The sequence below is a fragment of the Poromitra crassiceps genome (assembly GCF_964638095.1).
Source record: "Poromitra crassiceps genome assembly, chromosome: 4".
Classification (NCBI taxonomy): Eukaryota; Metazoa; Chordata; class Actinopteri; order Beryciformes; family Melamphaidae; genus Poromitra; species Poromitra crassiceps.
The window spans coordinates 48,731,548-48,749,008 of NC_139626.1; the positions used below are offsets into that span (position 1 = coordinate 48,731,548).

Below are 17,461 nucleotides of genomic sequence, written 5' to 3' on the forward strand. Positions count from 1 at the left end.
GAAGCCCCCCCCCTCAATTCGATATTGACCAACATACACTGACCAAGCCCAACATGTATAGTATTTGAATTCTATCAGGACCTTCTCAACCTCCAAACACCCCGAGACCATTGAATTGACAGATTTCTCAAAGTTCTTATCTACTGCAGCACTCTCCTTATTCCCATGATCTCAATGTGACATATTTACACCCTGCTGTTTGCATTGCACTAATATTTTATCTCCCTCGCACACTGTTTGCACATGTTCTGCTGTTCTGCAAAAAAAGCGAAGGAGATACGAGGGCGGGCGAAAATAAAGGAAGAGAGAGGGAGATAGAGAGAGAGCAAGGGAGGGGAGGAGGAAGGGAGGGAGGTGTGTAACAACTTCCTGTAAGTTCATGCTGAGTTGGGTCTTTTTTCTTTTTCTTTTTTTTTATGCTGAGTTGTGTCTGCACTTCCCTCTGTGCCTCTGAAGCTGTCACAAAGAGTGAAGCTGAGAAGGATGGAGGTGCCTATGCAGGAGCCTATGGAGGAGCCTATGGAGAAGCCTATCAAATGTGTGGTCGTGGGAGATGGGTACGCTTTGACTTTTACATGACCTTACCTTTTAACGCCTCTGCTGCCTTTCCAGTGTGAAGCAGGTGTTGACCGTTTACCATGATGGATGAGGGAGAGCTATAGTATTTGGCCTTGGCCTGTGTTCCAACCAGCAGAACTTGGGGTGATCATTTGGTAATGGACTATGGGTGATCATTTAAACCACCCTGGACAGTCTGTAGTGTGGTTGTGTGCTACAGCGTCAACTCAACGACTTACTCTCTATGTAGATCAGGAGATGAAGAAGGTGAGAAGGTGATCTATAAAGTGTGACGTGCAGATGTTAGGTGTCTGTGTGACAGAGTTGATCCAGCAGTGGAGAGAGAGAGAGAGAGAGAGTGCTCGATGTGCTGAGCAGGCCACAACATGCAGGAAAATGCTGTCATGCAACAGGCAGACTACCTCGGCATATGTAGATTAATACCCGGGAAACCCCTATTGGGACTGGCTTATAACAGCCAGAACACAATAGATATATGAAAACACAGCAAAACTCCCACTTTTGTTGAAGTTGTTGAAGCTGATCATTATTGGTTCCTGTAAAGGCCGGTGGATGGATTTATAGTTGTACTATTTCCTGGTGTGTGTTTTTATTGACCACATGTGGTTCATTTTCAAATGTTCAAAAGTCGAAACATTTCCAAGCCATCCATTATGTGACTGCTGCTTCTTGGCCTTTGTAGTTTTAAAGAGTTACAGTACAGAGTGCTTTTCTTATATATATATATATATACACCCACCTAGGCGCCATCGGCTCATAATACTAGATCAGAGTTGCTCGAGTGACATCACTGATGACATCACAACTGCCTGACTGGCATCACAGTTGAACAGTTGCTCGAGTGACATCACTGATGACACCACAATTGCTCAAGTGACATCACTGATGACAACACAATCGTGACCCACACTGCTGCCACAGCACCGCCACACACACGCCAATCACTTAGCCAATTTGAATTAAGAAGAAGATATATTAGTTGTGTCTCTCTTATGATACACTGGTTTGAATGTGCAGTGAACCATTTCATTTCCAGATAGGCCAGTGCATGCAATATCTTATCATCATATTTATATTAGTAATTTATCTCTGGGGGAATTTCCACCAATATGAGGCTTCATTAATAGTTTAGACGAAGAAGTGATGTGAAGTCTTACTCAAGACCCACCGTACTTTGCCTCTGATTTGTGGTTGAGTTTGTTCTGAGGGTAAGCCAATCAGAGGCGCTGTAGAAGTGACATGTCACATTGCGTTTTTTTTTATTCCAGTTTAAACCTGTGTCAATGTAAAAAAAAAAAAAAAGAGAAAAGAAAGTGCCAATTTGAGAATAAAAATGTATTAATAACATATTAACATATTAACATATGTATGTATGTATTTAAAACACACAAAATACAAGGTCTGAAAGTATTTTGATACAAATTACATCTTATTTTTCTTGGTCCAGCCAAATACAAGTGACAAAATATACAAACGTATTTTAAATACGTATTTTAAATACATGTATTTAAAATACTGCCCATCTGCTGGATGATGGATGGATGGATGGATGGATGGATTGATTGATTGATTGATTGATTGATGGATGGATGAGGACTTTATCAATGATTGAAGGTTTCTGGTGCCATGCATTTAAGTCGGGATAAACATTCAACAATCAGTATAAAACACATCTGCAGTAAAATCATAGATTGTATAAAAATATGGACATAGCCGCTGTGATGTCACCCATTTGTTTGTGGGACCCCGATTTGAAACCAGGGGACAGAGAAGCTGATAGAAAACCAGATGACATGTAAGACCAAAGCAGAGAGAGAGAGAGAGTCGTCTCTATCATGATCACCCAGTTTCACTGTTTCCTGTTTTTAACTCCAACTGATGCTTTTGAAATGGAACAGTTGCTGGTCTTTGACTCTCGCGCACACAACTCACGCACGCATGCGCACACACTCACGCACGCGCACACACAAACACACACACTGATTTAGAGGAAACATAGTCATAGGCATAGTCCTCTCCTCTGTAAACGGCACACCGACTTCCCACACAGTCATGTGATCTCCGCTTGTTGCCATGGCGACACATGGCTCCACTTTGCTGATGTCACTTCCTGTCGCGTTACCCCACACTTTGCAACATTCAGTCGCTGCCAATATATTGTAATGCTTCTTTCTTTCTTTCTTTCTTTCTTTTCTTTTTTCTTTCTTTCTTTCTGCTGGTGCCATATCTTCAGTCAGGTGGTGACACACAGCAGCAAGCAACCTTTTGAGCAACCTGATGGGCAACAGTTCAATCAAAAATCTGACATTGAAACATATTGAACATATTGTATGTTACAGTATATGATACATGTGGTGATTGCACTACTATCTCTTGCTACAACTCCTGCTTCTCTCTCTCTCTCTCTCTCTCTCTCTCTCTCTCTCTCTCTCTCTCTCTCTCTCTCTCTCTCTCTCTCTCTCTCTCTCTCTCTCTCTCATGGAACCAGGCTATATTTTCATCTTACATGTTCTGTGTGTGTTTTCCTGTGTTTTAGAGCTGTGGGGAAAACGTGTCTTCTCATCAGCTCCACAACCCATGCCTTCCCCGCGGAGAACATTCCTACTGTGTGAGTATCACACACACACACACACACACACACACACACACACACACACACACACACACACACACACGCGCGCGCGCAGGCACGCACGCACGCATGCACAAATGCATGTATCCAAACTCATACTGCACGCATATAGACAAAGCTATACACTATACAGACATATACCTGTACACACACTTTTGTAGTAGCCTACTAACCATTCAAACATTAGTGGGGAAAATGTCAGTACAGAAAGTAAATGAGAAACAGTATCCTCTTCCTCAGCACTGTTGTGGTGCCCCTGAGCAAGGCACTGACCCCCAGCTGCTCACTGGCCAACAGTAGAAGACTGTGGCTCTACTGGGGGGTGTCCAGCTGTGAATATGTGTGCTCAACTCTACAAGTATTAAAATAAAGTTACCATCCATACTAAACATCCATGCACTGATGAGGTTGTATGGCTGTTTGGATGAAGCCATCCACCAAATGTTGTTACTGGTAGGTTAGGTAGGCTATATGGGAAGTTGAGGGAAATAGAATACAAAGCTATTGGATAGACTGTACTGTTTCAGTTTAACCACATGGGTGCAGCACTGCTTCACATATTATGGTCTCAACAGTGTCTTTCTGCAGTGGCTGTCATTCTTTTCTATTCAGTCAGTCAGTAAATAGACAAAATGTATTTTTTCTGTATCCAATAGATTCCCCCAGATTGGTATCGTTTTTTTAAGACATCTGCGCTGATTATTCATTTTTTCTTAACTGGATGAAGCCACGCTTCATAATATCATACTTCAGTCGAGCACTGATGCATTCCTATGAGACAGTACAGTATTTATTGATTGCTTAAATAATTGCTTAAAATGAATGATTATTGATTGATTTAATAATGAGTTAAGATAAATTGACTGGGCGACTGATTGATTTTTGATTGATTTACCGTGTTGCCCATAGATTTGACTACTCAGACATTGTAATGGTGGACGGCTGTCCAGTCATCTTCGACCGCTGGGATACAGCCGCACAGAAGGAAGACTACGACAGTGGGCGCCGCCCACTACCAGAGACGGTATGCACTGCACGTATACGCACGCGCGTGTGCACACACTCACACTCACACATTCACACTCACACACACACACACACACACACACACACACACACACACACACACACACACACACACCGTCCGCTCATTAAAAAGTGCACTATCCACTTTATTTCTCTCCATGACAATAACAGTCGTTGGATGATGGACTCAGACCCAGGAGCCTAACCATGCCATCTAACTGCCTGATCCATACAGACTGAGCTACCTCCCACTAACTGAAAGCACCTTAGTGTGTGAAGACCATGTGACCAACATCTGAGAGAGGAACAACCCAAATAATAATCTTGAGACATCTTAAGTAAATTATTAGTAAATACTTAATTTGTCATTTATAAGGCATTGTTCACACATTTAATACCTATTAGTAAGTCATTTGTGTTGTGTCTGTTTCCTTTTTCCGATGATACAATTTGAGACTTTTGTGAGTCTTGAGATACTACTTCTGGTATTGCCAGCCTGTCAATCTAATTTGCAAATGCTTTTTCACTAGCAAGAACCACACTACAACCAGGAACGTTTAACCATTCATTTAAATGGATGAGCTCCGTCTCGGCGGAGTAAGTGTGAGCTCCGTCTCGGCGGAGTGAGAGATTCGTCACGGCGAATCATAAGTGGTTTGGGGAGGTTTGGCGGGGTCCGGCCTACGTTTGATCTCCGGTGAGTCCGGCAGGCGATCGGCTTCGTCAGACCCCTTTGCTTCTAGGTACCTATGCAAGAGATAGAACGAGGAGGAGGCGGAGAAAGAGAGGAGAGAGAAGAGCACAAAAGGGTGGGGGCGGGGGGGGGGGGGGGGGGGACGGGTGCACGAACAAGAGCCAAGAGGAGACAGTGGGTTAGGTTAGGTTTTATAGGAAGTTGAGTATACCTGGGGAGGCGTGGCTGTGAACACCTGATTGATTGTGTGGTTCCGCTCCTGAAACTCGCTTTACAAGCTACCATTAAGGCATAGTTAGTCCTCACTTTAGATGAGGTCACACAAACTTAACTAACAAAACAGACACAAACAAAAGTAAATGCTTTCTAATTACCGTATTAATGTGGGAGCAAATGCTTTATAAATGATGAATTATTTACTAATACTTAAATAATGCTTCATAGCGCGCAGTTATTATCAAGTGTTACCCATGATGGCATTCTCACTCATTTATATTGAGTGTCATTGCACACTGATAAACAGCAAAGCTTAGGCAGAAAAATACAAATCTGTACAGGTGAGATAAATGACATAAATCTAATGTTCACAACATATAATATAATCTGCCCTCATTTCTTTTTGAATATTTCCATCTCCACCCCCTCCATCTGTCCAGGATGTATTCCTCATCTGTTTCTCCCTGGTGGATCCAGCATCCTATGAGAACGTCAGAACGAAGGTGAGTCTGCTCTCTGGATGATACATTACTGACCGCTCCTCTCACTGTATTACCTGAATAATAAACAAATAAGTCACCTGAATGACTAGTTACCCATACGTCACCTGAATTATTAGTCTCCCAGCCAGTTAGTCGCCTAATTGACGAGTTGCCTTTAGTTATTAAGTCACCTGAATGACTATTTGACCATCAAATAAGTCACCTGAATGACTAGTTTTGATTGATTGATTGATTGATAGATTTATTGTCACTCCATGGTACAAGTATCACGTGTGAAATTCTGCTTGGTTCGCTCTCAGAGTCGGAGAGCAAAACCGAGTCGCCATAGAATGGCGCCAGCATTGGACAATGCATTTAAATGAAATACACTCAGAATAATTCACATTATTACTAATTTGAAAGGTAATAAAGGCACACTTCAATATTATACAATACATATACATTTGTTGTAAATGTACAGGATTACCAGCAAAGACAACCCACACCACGACACCAAGGAGGCTGCCATTACGGCGCCAGTTTGTTTCGTGGGAGGGAGGGGGGGTTTGCGAAAGCGGGGGGAAGTTGCTGAAGGCGGGGGGTGGGGTTTAGGGGAGGGAGGCGGGAGGGGGGGTTTGGGGGAGTGCGTGCGTGACCATGTGTGTTGGCCTATGAGTCCTTGAGGGTCCATACGAGGGGGTCAGCTCGCCATTCCGAAGTGTCGGCATTCCGATCATTGACTTCTATGCTTTCGGAGAGGCGGCCCTTTTTATCTCCAAAAAATGTTTCGCCGAGAGGTTAGGTTCTGGGGGAGGTTAGGCTTAGGCGTGGGGGGTGGGAGAGGTTAGGTTTAGGGTTAGGGTCTGGGGGAGGGTTCTTTCGCAATGGCGAGACAGATCTCAATTTTGTCGGAATGCCGGTATTTCGGAGTGCCGACATTTCGGAATGCCGAGGTGTCCCCCCATACGAGAGACCAGCTTAATATCCATATAATCCATATTTGTAGTTTCGAAGAGACAAGTGCAAGATTGGCTCCGGGTAGCAAGCAGAGGGATAGGGAGAGGGAGAGGGAAAGGGAGAGGGAGAGGGAGAGGGAGACGAGGAGAAATACGACCGCCTCCGTTGAAAGCTTGAGTCCACAGTTGCCTAGTTATTAAGTCACCTGAATGACCAGTTGCTTAGTTATTAAGTCACCTGAATGACTAGCCTATTAAGTCACCTGAATGACTAGTTGCTTAGTTATTAAGTCACCTGAATGACTAGCCTATTAAGTAACCTGAATGACTAGTTGCTTAGTTATTAAGTCACCTGAATGACCAGTTGCTTAGTTATTAAGTCACCTGAATGACTAGCCTATTAAGTCACCTGAATGACTAGTTGCTTAGTTAATAAGTCACCTGAATGATCAGTTGCTTAGTTATTAAGTCACCTGAATGACTAGTTGCTTAGTTATTAAGTCACCTGAATGACTAGCCTATTAAGTCACCTGAATGACTAGTTGCTTAGTTAATAAGTCACCTGAATGACCAGTTGCTTAGTTATTAAGTCACCTGAATGACTAGTTGCTTAGTTATTAAGTCACCTGAATGACTAGCCTATTAAGTCACCTGAATGACTAGTTGCTTAGTTATTAAGTCACCTGAATGACTAGCCTATTAAGTAACCTGAATGACTAGTTGCTTAGTTATTAAGTCACCTGAATGACTAGCCTATTAAGTAACCTGAATGACTAGTTGCTTAGTTATTAAGTCACCTGAATGACCAGTTGCTTAGTTATTAAGTCACCTGAATGACTAGCCTATTAAGTCACCTGAATGACTAGTTGCTTAGTTAATAAGTCACCTGAATGATCAGTTGCTTAGTTATTAAGTCACCTGAATGACTAGTTGCTTAGTTATTAAGTCACCTGAATGACTAGCCTATTAAGTCACCTGAATGACTAGTTGCTTAGTTAATAAGTCACCTGAATGACCAGTTGCTTAGTTATTAAGTCACCTGAATGACTAGTTGCTTAGTTATTAAGTCACCTGAATGACTAGCCTATTAAGTCACCTGAATGACTAGTTGCTTAGTTATTAAGTCACCTGAATGACTAGCCTATTAAGTCACCTGAATGACTATTGCCTAGTTATTAGATCACCTGAATGACTAGTTGCTTAGTTATTAAGTCACCTGAATGACCAGTTGCTTAGTTATTAAGTCACCTGAATGACTAGCCTATTAAGTCACCTGAATGACTAGTTGCTTAGTTATTAAGTCACCTGAATGACTAGCCTATTAAGTCACCTGAATGACCAGCTGCTTAGTTATTAAGTCACCTAAATGACTAGTTGCTTAGTTATTAAGTCACCTGAATGACTAGCCTATTAAGTCACCTGAATGACTATTGCCTAGTTATTAGATCACCTGAATGACTATTGCCTAGTTATTAGATCACCTGAATGACTAGTTGCTTAGTTATTAAGTCACCTGAATGACTAGTTGCTTAGTTATTAAGTCACCTAAATGACTAGTTGCTTAGTTATTAAGTCACCTGAGTGACTAGTTGCTTAGTTATTCAGTCACCTGAATGACTAGCCTGTTAAGTCACCTGATTGACTATCCAGTTAATAAGTCACTTGAGTGATTATTAGTCATCTGCATATGTAGTCGCCAATTTAAAAAGGGACGGGAGCGCCTGTTACCTCAGGGTTTGCCCATGAGCGTGCACACCATAGAGAGTGCTAGGGCCACGTCCACACGCTCTCAGTACGCAGGCTGCGACCACGGGTGCGTAATGTATTCCCTAAGTGGGACTTGGTCATGGTGTTGGAGGGTCTCTCAGGTCCCCTGTTCGAGCACTTGGAAACTGTGGACCTGAAGTTCCTGTCCTTGAAGACTGTGCTGCTGTTAGCCTTGTCTTCAGGCAAAAGAGTTGGTGACTTGATTGCCCTGTCGGTCCAGCAGTCTTGCTTGGTATTTGCTGATGACGAGCGGAGGGTTACGCTTCGGCCCAACATCGCCTACCAGCCTAAGAATATCTATATCTAAGATCTATGGTCGTGGACCTGGCTGTCTTTTGTCCCCCTCCTTTCAGCTCGGAGGAGGAGTGACGCTTGAAAACGCTTTGCCGGGTGCGGGCGATCCTGGCCTACGTGGGCAGGACACGCACGCTGCGCACCTGTAACCAGTTGCTGGTTTGCTTTGGGCCGCGGGCTGTGGGTGGGGCACAAGGAGCGCTTGTCACACTGGATAGTGGAGGCCATTGCTTTGGCCTACTCTGCCGTGGGGAAGGCTCCCCCGAAGGGTATTAAGGCCCACTCTACGTGATGTGTCACGACGTCCTGGGCGTTGTTGCGTGGTGTGTCAGTGGAAGACATGTGTGCGGCGGCCTCATGATCTACTCACCACCACACTTTTGTTAGGTTCTATAGCCTTGCCCAGATTTTACGAGTGAGAATGAGGAATCTCACACATCCAGCCTTGCTGCTTTCTTCTGAATAGCGGGTTGCTGGACGTTTTGAGTGAAGATCTGGGCAATATGGCAATATGACGTGACATGGTGGTCACGGGGCGGAACGGGTGGCCCGCGTCATAGGCCAGATGCCATGACGCCTTCAGGCGCAATGGATGGTTTTATAGGGGTCAATTTTGAGAAAATAGACATTTTCCAGTTGGTGCGCTGCAGGGAGCAGCTTGACATAGTGTGAGATTCCTTGTTCTCACTCATAAAACCTGGGTTGTAGGACAACCCCAACGTTTTTATAGAGGGTATGCACGGATGTCACTTTCCCACTGGAACACGCCCCCTCAATCGGGACTGAGTGGCAAAACCTATGGGCAAAACATTCAGCAGGTTCCTCTCTGTTGTTTGGAGCAGCAGGTGTCCAGATAAAGCACCAACACCTGTGTACATGTACTAAATGGAAAATACAACTCTAAGTTAAAAAAAAAGAAAAGAAAATTACCCTTTCTGGAATTCATTTTATTATTATTATTATTTAACATGCTCAATGGTAACAGAATCCATTGAAAACCCTTTTGTATCAATTTGTTCTTGGTTAGGTGTTCCCCCCCAGACTGGCCTATAGTGAAATCACGCAATTTACTAATTTTGCTGGGCACTCTCCTGCGACACCCTCATCAAGCTGAGGTTCGACTATAGGTCTAGCTGCCATCAGCAATGCTCCGAGTCGATGCTGACATAGTAGCATGTTTCCCAGCTTTAGACTAGTGTGGAAAATTTGAGTTCTGAGATTAGTACAATAGAAATTCAATTTTGTTTGTTTCGCGCTCTTAATCTGAGTTTCTCTGGCTCGAGCCAATTTGCGCTTGGCTTCAGGATTTGAGAAGGGACCGCTCTCCAAGTAGTAAATTATGTCACAGTGATGAGGTCATAAATTACCGATGTCATACAGTTCTAGATGGCTCACATCTAGAACTGGTTGGCTCGCATCTAGAACTGGTTCTAGAACTGTATGACATTTATGACCTTATCAGTGTCTGTGACATCATCACATCAAATCATCAGTGATGCCATCACCATGTGGAACAAAGAGTGATGTCATCAGTGATTATGTCATCATCAGTGATGTTATAAAGCACTGAGGATGTCATAGACCTTATGAAGATGATGTTATAAACATTGTGACATTAGCGAAGCCACAATGGCTCTATGAGTGTGAATGCATAAAATATGTAAAATATTGCTGGGCACATTTATTTATTTTTATAATTTTTAATATTTATTTATTTAAAGTCTTTCCAAAAAATTCAGTATGGTTGCTCATCGCCACCCTTTGCCAACCATTCCTCTCACCATTTAAGTCCAATCTGTCCATTATGTACATTTCAGTGCCTCTACCAGTGAGACGGCAGAACTTGAGTTGACCTCTACCTAGCTACAACTCATCTTTCTCATCCTGCTCACCTTCCCCACCCTCGGGTGGGGGTCCACCTGCACTAGCGTAAAACTTGCTGATAATGGGCTGCACCATCTCCTCTAGCTCCTTCTTCTTGGCTTGGAATTCTTCCAGATCGGCGTCCTGGTGGGACTCCATCCACTCAATCTTCTCTTCCACTGCCTTCTCAATGGCTTCCTTATCCTCGTCGGACAGTTTTCCACCAAGCTTCTCCTTGTCCCCCACCTGGTTCTTCAGAGAGTAGGCATAGCTCTCCAACTCATTGCGGCCATCAATGCGTTCCTTCAGCTTCTTGTCCTCATCAGCGAAGCGCTCCGCATCATTCACCATGCGCTCGATATCCTCAGGTGTCAGTCGGTTCTGGTCGTTGGTGATTGTGATCTTGTTCTTGTTTCCCGTTCCCTTGTCCTCAGCGGTGACACGCAGGATACCATTGACATCAATCTCGAAAGTGACCTCAATCTGGGGGACACCACGATGCGCAGGAGGGATACCAGTCAGGTCAAATGTTCCCAGCAGATGGTTGTCTTTTGTCAGGGGACGCTCACCTTCATATACCTTGATGTTGACAGTGGGCTGGTTGTCAATGGCGGTAGAAAAGATCTGGGATTTTTTGGTGGGTACCACAGTGTTCCTGGGGATGAGCTTGGTCATTACTCCTCCAATGGTCTCAATACCCAGGGTCAGGGGGCACACATCGAGAAGAACCACATCACCAGTATCCTCTTCTCCAGACAGAACTCCAGCCTGCACAGCAGCTCCATAGGCCACGGCCTCATCAGGGTTGATGCCCCTGGAGGGCTCTTTGCCATTGAAGAACTCCTTTACCAGCTGCTGGATTTTGGGGATACGGGTGGAGCCTCCAACCAAGACAATCTCATCAATGTCAGACTTCTTCAGGTCAGAATCTTTCAGCACCATCTGTACAGGTTTCATGGTGGAACGGAACAGGTCCATGTTCAACTCCTCAAACTTGGCACGGGTCAGGGTCTCAGAGAAGTCTTCTCCCTCAAAGAAGGACTCAATCTCGATGCGGTCTTGGTGCTGGGCAGACAGGGTCCTCTTCGCTTTCTCAACCTCACGACGCAGCTTCTGCACAGCACGGTTGTCCTTACGCACATCTTTGCCAGTCTTCTTCTTGTACAGCTTGATGAAGTGCTCCATGACGCGCTGGTCGAAGTCTTCACCTCCCAGGTGAGTGTCACCGTTGGTGGCTAGCACTTCAAACACACCATTGTCAATGGTGAGGAGGGAGACATCAAAAGTGCCACCACCCAGATCGAACACAAGGATGTTCTTCTCGCCGTCCCTCTTGTCCAGGCCGTAAGCTAAAGCAGCAGCAGTTGGCTCATTTATGATTCTCATAACATTCAGACCAGCGATCACTCCAGCATCCTTGGTGGCCTGACGCTGGGCATCATTGAAGTAGGCAGGGACAGTGACCACAGCATGTGTGACCTTCTTGCCCAGGTAAGCCTCAGCAGTCTCCTTCATCTTAGTCAGCACCATGGCAGAGATCTCCTCAGGGGCAAATGTCTCCGTCTGGCCTGCAGAAATGTCAACCTGGATATGGGGTGTGCTCTTCTTCTCAACAACCCTGAAGGGCAGGTACTTGATATCTTGTTGCACAGAGGAGTCACCCCAAATGCGACCAATCAACCTCTTGGCATCAAAGACTGTGTTCTCAGGGTTGGAGGTCAGCTGGTTCTTGGCAGCATCACCAATCAGACGCTCACCCTCACTGGTGAAGGCCACATATGATGGGGTGATGCGGTTTCCCTGGTCATTGGCAATAATCTCCACACGGCCGTTCTTGAACACTCCAACGCATGAGTAGGTGGTCCCCAGGTCGATTCCTACCACGGTTCCCACATTCTCCCTCTTGTCGTCGGCATAGGCAAACACAGTGCCGGCGATCAGCAACACCAAGTACATCAGCTTCATCTTTGCTTGTATTTTGCTCGAATCCTATGAAGAGCTCTTAACAGTGGCACTGTTACCTGTCTCTGTTCTCAAGTTGATCCTCCCACTACTTATATAGCCTCAGCCAGGAAGGATGTATGACATCACGGATTACATCACAATTACCTGAGTGACATCACTGATGACATCACAATTGCAAGTGACATCACTGATGACATCACTGACGCCCTCACAATAGTGCTCAACAGTCACGTGACATTGTTTGCCCCGGAAGTGTTTCCCATTCATTTTCTCCATAGACATTTCGAAAAATCCTTATTTAACAAGTTTTAAGGCTGGAACCAAGCCAACCTGTGACCTGCTAACTCGTGAGTGACCAAAAGCCTTGTTCACACAGGACGCCGAACGTAAGCCGAAATGAAGCTTAAAATCAGGCACAAGCTGAACGTACGCCATACCGTTCACACAAGACACTCTCTTTTCCTCTCAGCGCCTACTCTCGCGCCTTGAACCCGCCCACAACTCCCATTGACTTCATGCCTCACGGCTTCACGCGTCACACTTGGAAATTCCGTGTCAATCCTGAGTGATCGCTTCAGCGTGGCGTGAGCGTGGCTTTGGCACGGCGTCAGCGTGGCACGCATGCGTGTGGTGTGAACGGCTTTGCCTGTTAACAAGGATGCCTAAATGAAACTTGTGGATTCAGCGTAGGTGGAGCTTCGGTTGAGCGTTGCTTCGGCGTACTGTGTGAACGGGGGCTAAAACATTTCATTTGGAGCAAAAACAAAAAATAAAGACTATAGAAAATCTAAAATTCGTTTTTTTCCCTGATTTTTTTATTTTTGCTCCAACTGAAATGTTTTATGGTCACTCACCATTCAGTAGGTCACAGGTTGGCTTGGTTCCAGCCTTAAAACTAGTTACAGTATAAGGATTTTTCTAAATGTCTATGGAGAAAATGAATGGGAAACTCACTTCCAGGGCAAAAGATGTCACATGACTGACTGTCAGCTCTATTGCCAGGCAATTCTGACATCACTGATGACATCACAATTGCACTGATTTATAACATCACAATTGTGACTGACACGCCACAGACGCCACCACCACAAACACCACTTGGCCAATTACTACTATACAGCTAAAATAAGGTGTTTTATGGCAGTTGGCATCCTTTATGTTGCATTACCGCCTCCTTCTAGATTTATCAATCCACTGTTTCCCTACATTCTCTCAATTCTCCCGATCTCCCACTCCCCTCAAGACCCACCTTTTCAGACAGGCGTTTGGACTTTTGTAGTTGATCTTGTACTCTGAACTCTGAGTCTGCATGTTGTGTATTATCTTTATGTCCTTTCTTGCGGTGTTTTATATTTTGTTGGATTTTATATTTTGATTTTAAACCACTGTGAAGCACTCTGTGCATCCGTGCTGAGAAGGGTGCTATACAAATGAAGTTTTACTTACTTACTCAAGGTTCACTAGGAATCTTGTGCGCTACGCCTACGCGATTCCTAGGGTGGAGACTCGGATATGATGCGTCATAGCTGCAGTTATGGAAATCGCTCGCTCTGCTGCTCGCAAAATCATGACTGACAGACAGACACCGCCAACCCAAAATGTGTCTTAAGCCTTTTTCCCACATGCGTACCGTAAAATTACCTGTAAGTCAATATCGGACATTTCCCTGAATTTCCCTTCACACCTCAGCGTTCGCAAGTGAGAATCTTGTCGTCAAATAGCCGGTATGTTGGGGGGAGGGGGGAGCTTATTTGGGGGGTCGGCAAAACTTGCCACACAATAAAATCACACTCGTTTGACTCAAGAGCAGCGTCAAGCCAGCGTAATAAACACAGCCGATTTCCCCCCTCCCCTCTGCTCGAGAGAGGGGAGCAGCCACACAGGACAGACACAGCGAGAATGGCAGAGGCTTGGTGGAGCTTATTTGGGGGGTCGGCAAAACTTGCCACACAATAAAATCACACTCGTTTGACTCAAGAGCAGCGTCAAGCCAGCGTAAAATAAACACAGCCGATTTCCCCCCTCCCCTCTGCTCGAGAGAGGGGAGCAGCCACACAGGACAGACACAGCGAAAATGTGGAAGTAGTTTGCTTTGATGTGCGCAAATGATTAGATGATGCACGCTGGAAGTGAACGTTAAGCAACGTGTGTACACCTCGCCCACATGAGAGAAGGACCGGTGTCGCGGAAAATGACTGGATCCGTTTCTCACTTGTATCCGCTATAGCGCATACCGCTCTTCTGACTGGGTCGAAACTGGTGAAATGTCCGCGATGACGGGGTCGCGCTTATACCGGCACGACTACTTTCTCACAAGCAGGCATTAGACCACGTTCCGGTCATTTTGCGGTACAAAGCGCATGTGGGAAAAGGGCTCTAATGTAATCAACTGGGGAAGTTTCAAGATGATATGTATTCGTAAAAAAATGTACCCTCCACCTTGGGATGCCATCTTGGATTTGTCAATAAATAATTAACTGACGGTAACTTCACTGATTCAGTTGTATTCCTTAAGCCATAGAGCCTAGGGTTAGACAGTCACAGCAAAACCACCTTTCTATGTTGAATAGCAATTTAGGTATATAGTAATTTCAAGCTCCCAGCATCCATCTCAGACGCCATCATGAAGATTACCCCTTTCCGGAATTTTCATTTCAGTAGACTTTTAGTATATTTACCATGCCCAAGAATCCATTGAAAAACTCCCCTGTGACCCCCTTGTCAAGCGGACGTTATAGGCTATATACAGTAGGTCTAGCTGCAGTCTGTGACGTTCCAAGTCGATGCTGACATAGCAGCATGTTTCCAGCATTAGATTAGTATACAATTCTAGTATACACTCAATCCTAGTTTGTTTCGCACACACAATTGGAGTTCCTCTCTCCCTCTCTTTCTCTCTCTCTCTCTCTTTCTCTCTCTCTCTCTCTCTCTCTCTCTCTCTCTCTCTCTATATATATATATATATTTAAGGGCTGTCAATCGATTAAAATATTTAATCATGATTAATCGCATGATTGTCCATAGTTAATCGCGATTAATCGCAAATTATTCGCACAATTTTATTTAGCTGTTCTAAATCTACGAGGTACCTTAAACCTGGGAGCTTTGTACAAAGATGCACTGTTGTATTAATATGGGTAGTAGCTATTATCATTAGTATGGGTAAGTATTTGGCCATTGTTGGTATAGTTATTATTGCTACTAATTACTGGGAATATACATCTCTCACTCTCAGGCTGCACTGTGTGAAGTTAACCGTGCTATCCTCTACAGACAGGAGCAGCTGCGTGCCAGCTCTCTCCCCCCCTCTCTCTTTCTTGCTTTCTCTCTCCCTCTCTCTCGGTCTCTCTCTCTCCCGCTCTCCGTTAGTCTCTCTCTGGTCTGATCGCCCTCCTTCTCTCTTTCTCACTGTCTGTCTCTTGGCTTCGGGATTGGAGAGCGGCCCCTTCCTTTTGCGCATTGTAGTTTGTTCTACTGTCGCACATCATCCTTTCATGGTGTGCAAACGTTTTTCTCTCATTGTTTGTGTCATTCACATTTTAAGTCATGTTCATTTCACATTTCATGAAAGCAAGCTGATTTGTTCCCTCTCCTCTGTCTACCTCCACCTGTCTCTCCTCTGCCATCCACCTGCTGTCTACCTCCTCCTGTCTTCTCTGCCATCCACCTGCTGTCTACCTCCTCCTGTCTTTCTCTCGTCTCCCTTCACCCCCTCTCCTTTCCACACATCACACCTGTGTCTCTCTCCTGCTTGATCCCTCGTCATCCTGTCACTTTCCGTCCCCCTGACCCTCCCCTCTGCTCCGGCAGTGGTACCCGATGGTGCGCCACCACTACCCCTCCACGCCCGTCACGCTGGTGGGCACCAAGCTGGATTTGCGGAACGAGAAGGAGACAAATGAGAAGCTGTGGGAGAAGAACCTGATGCCCATCACCTACCCTCAGGGCCTGGCTCTGGCTAGAGAGATAGGTCAGTGGGGTTCCCTCAGGGCTTGACAGTATAGTTACCTATTTGACTTCCAACAACCTACTGGCTGATTAGAAGGTTTCAGAGACTAGTCGACTATAAAAACCACCAATCGACACTGGGCATCGTAGTCGACTAATGGTCCATCTGTCGTTTTAGGAATAAACAATATAAATCAATATATTGTGAATATATATTTAAAAAAAGTGTGAACCTCCCACAAATATTCGGGAGTTTTGGGAGTGGTTAGAGACTGGTTACAGCAGCTTGCCAATATGTTGAGTCAATATTAGAATTGTGTGTGTGTGTGTGTGTGTGTGTGTGTGTGTGTGTGTGACTGTGTGTGTGTGTGTGTGTGTGTGTGTGTGTGTGTGTGTGTGTGTGCGTCTTGGCCTGTGTGTCTGTGTAGACGCAGCGGAGTACCGGGAGTGCTCGGCTTTGACCGGGCGTGGCCTCCTTCCACTTCCCATCCACTCCCGCGTCCGCCGCCCGCGCGGACCCTGCAGCTGTTGTACGAGCAAAACTTTTCTGTTGTTGATGCTATGTTGTTGCCAATGCTGTTGTTGCCAATGCTGTTGTTGCCAATGCTGTGATTGCTGATGTTAGCCAGTACGTTCCATTGGCTGAGAAGTGCGTTACCTCAGAGTGTTTCCTGAGAAGTTAAGTCTTTGAAAACCTCACAACCAGTAACTAATGTCGCTTTCACATATAAGCTGGTGGACTCGGTGCAATTCGGGGAAGGGGGGGTTGGGGGGGTGGGGGGGGGATGGTGAAGTTGCAACATTGTTGCGATTTTCATTTGGTCCGGTTCGCTTTCACACTGCAATTTGTAAAAGCGCACCAACCTTTCGGTCAGGTGTCAGAGGGCACTCTGTCTCACGCCTTCTGGTTCTGCCCCTCACTGATGGGATTCTGGGCCAAAATATTTGACTGGTACTCTGAGGCCTACAAAATAACCCTTCACCCGGAGGCAGGACTCGCCATCTCTGGCTGCTCGGAGAGCTCTCTGGACTTCCCCAC

The 17,461-nt window shown here is 45.2% G+C and overlaps 1 protein-coding gene and 1 pseudogene across 2 annotated transcripts; one reads left to right on the forward strand and one right to left on the reverse strand.

Moving 5' to 3' along the window:
- Window positions 1-427: 427 nt before the first annotated feature.
- LOC310774514 (ras-related C3 botulinum toxin substrate 2-like) lies at window positions 428-17,119 on the forward strand. Its single transcript, XM_083634595.1, has 6 exons — window positions 428-557; window positions 3,116-3,187; window positions 4,121-4,235; window positions 5,588-5,650; window positions 16,285-16,444; window positions 16,851-17,119. Exons 1-6 carry the CDS (start codon window positions 484-486, stop codon window positions 17,039-17,041), a joined length of 675 nt encoding a protein of 224 aa, XP_083490721.1. The 5' UTR covers window positions 428-483; the 3' UTR covers window positions 17,042-17,119.
- Window positions 10,510-12,474, reverse strand: LOC310774513 (endoplasmic reticulum chaperone BiP pseudogene; annotated as a pseudogene). Its single transcript has one exon. The product of its transcript is annotated as an endoplasmic reticulum chaperone BiP pseudogene (transcript).
- Window positions 17,120-17,461: the final 342 nt, after the last annotated feature.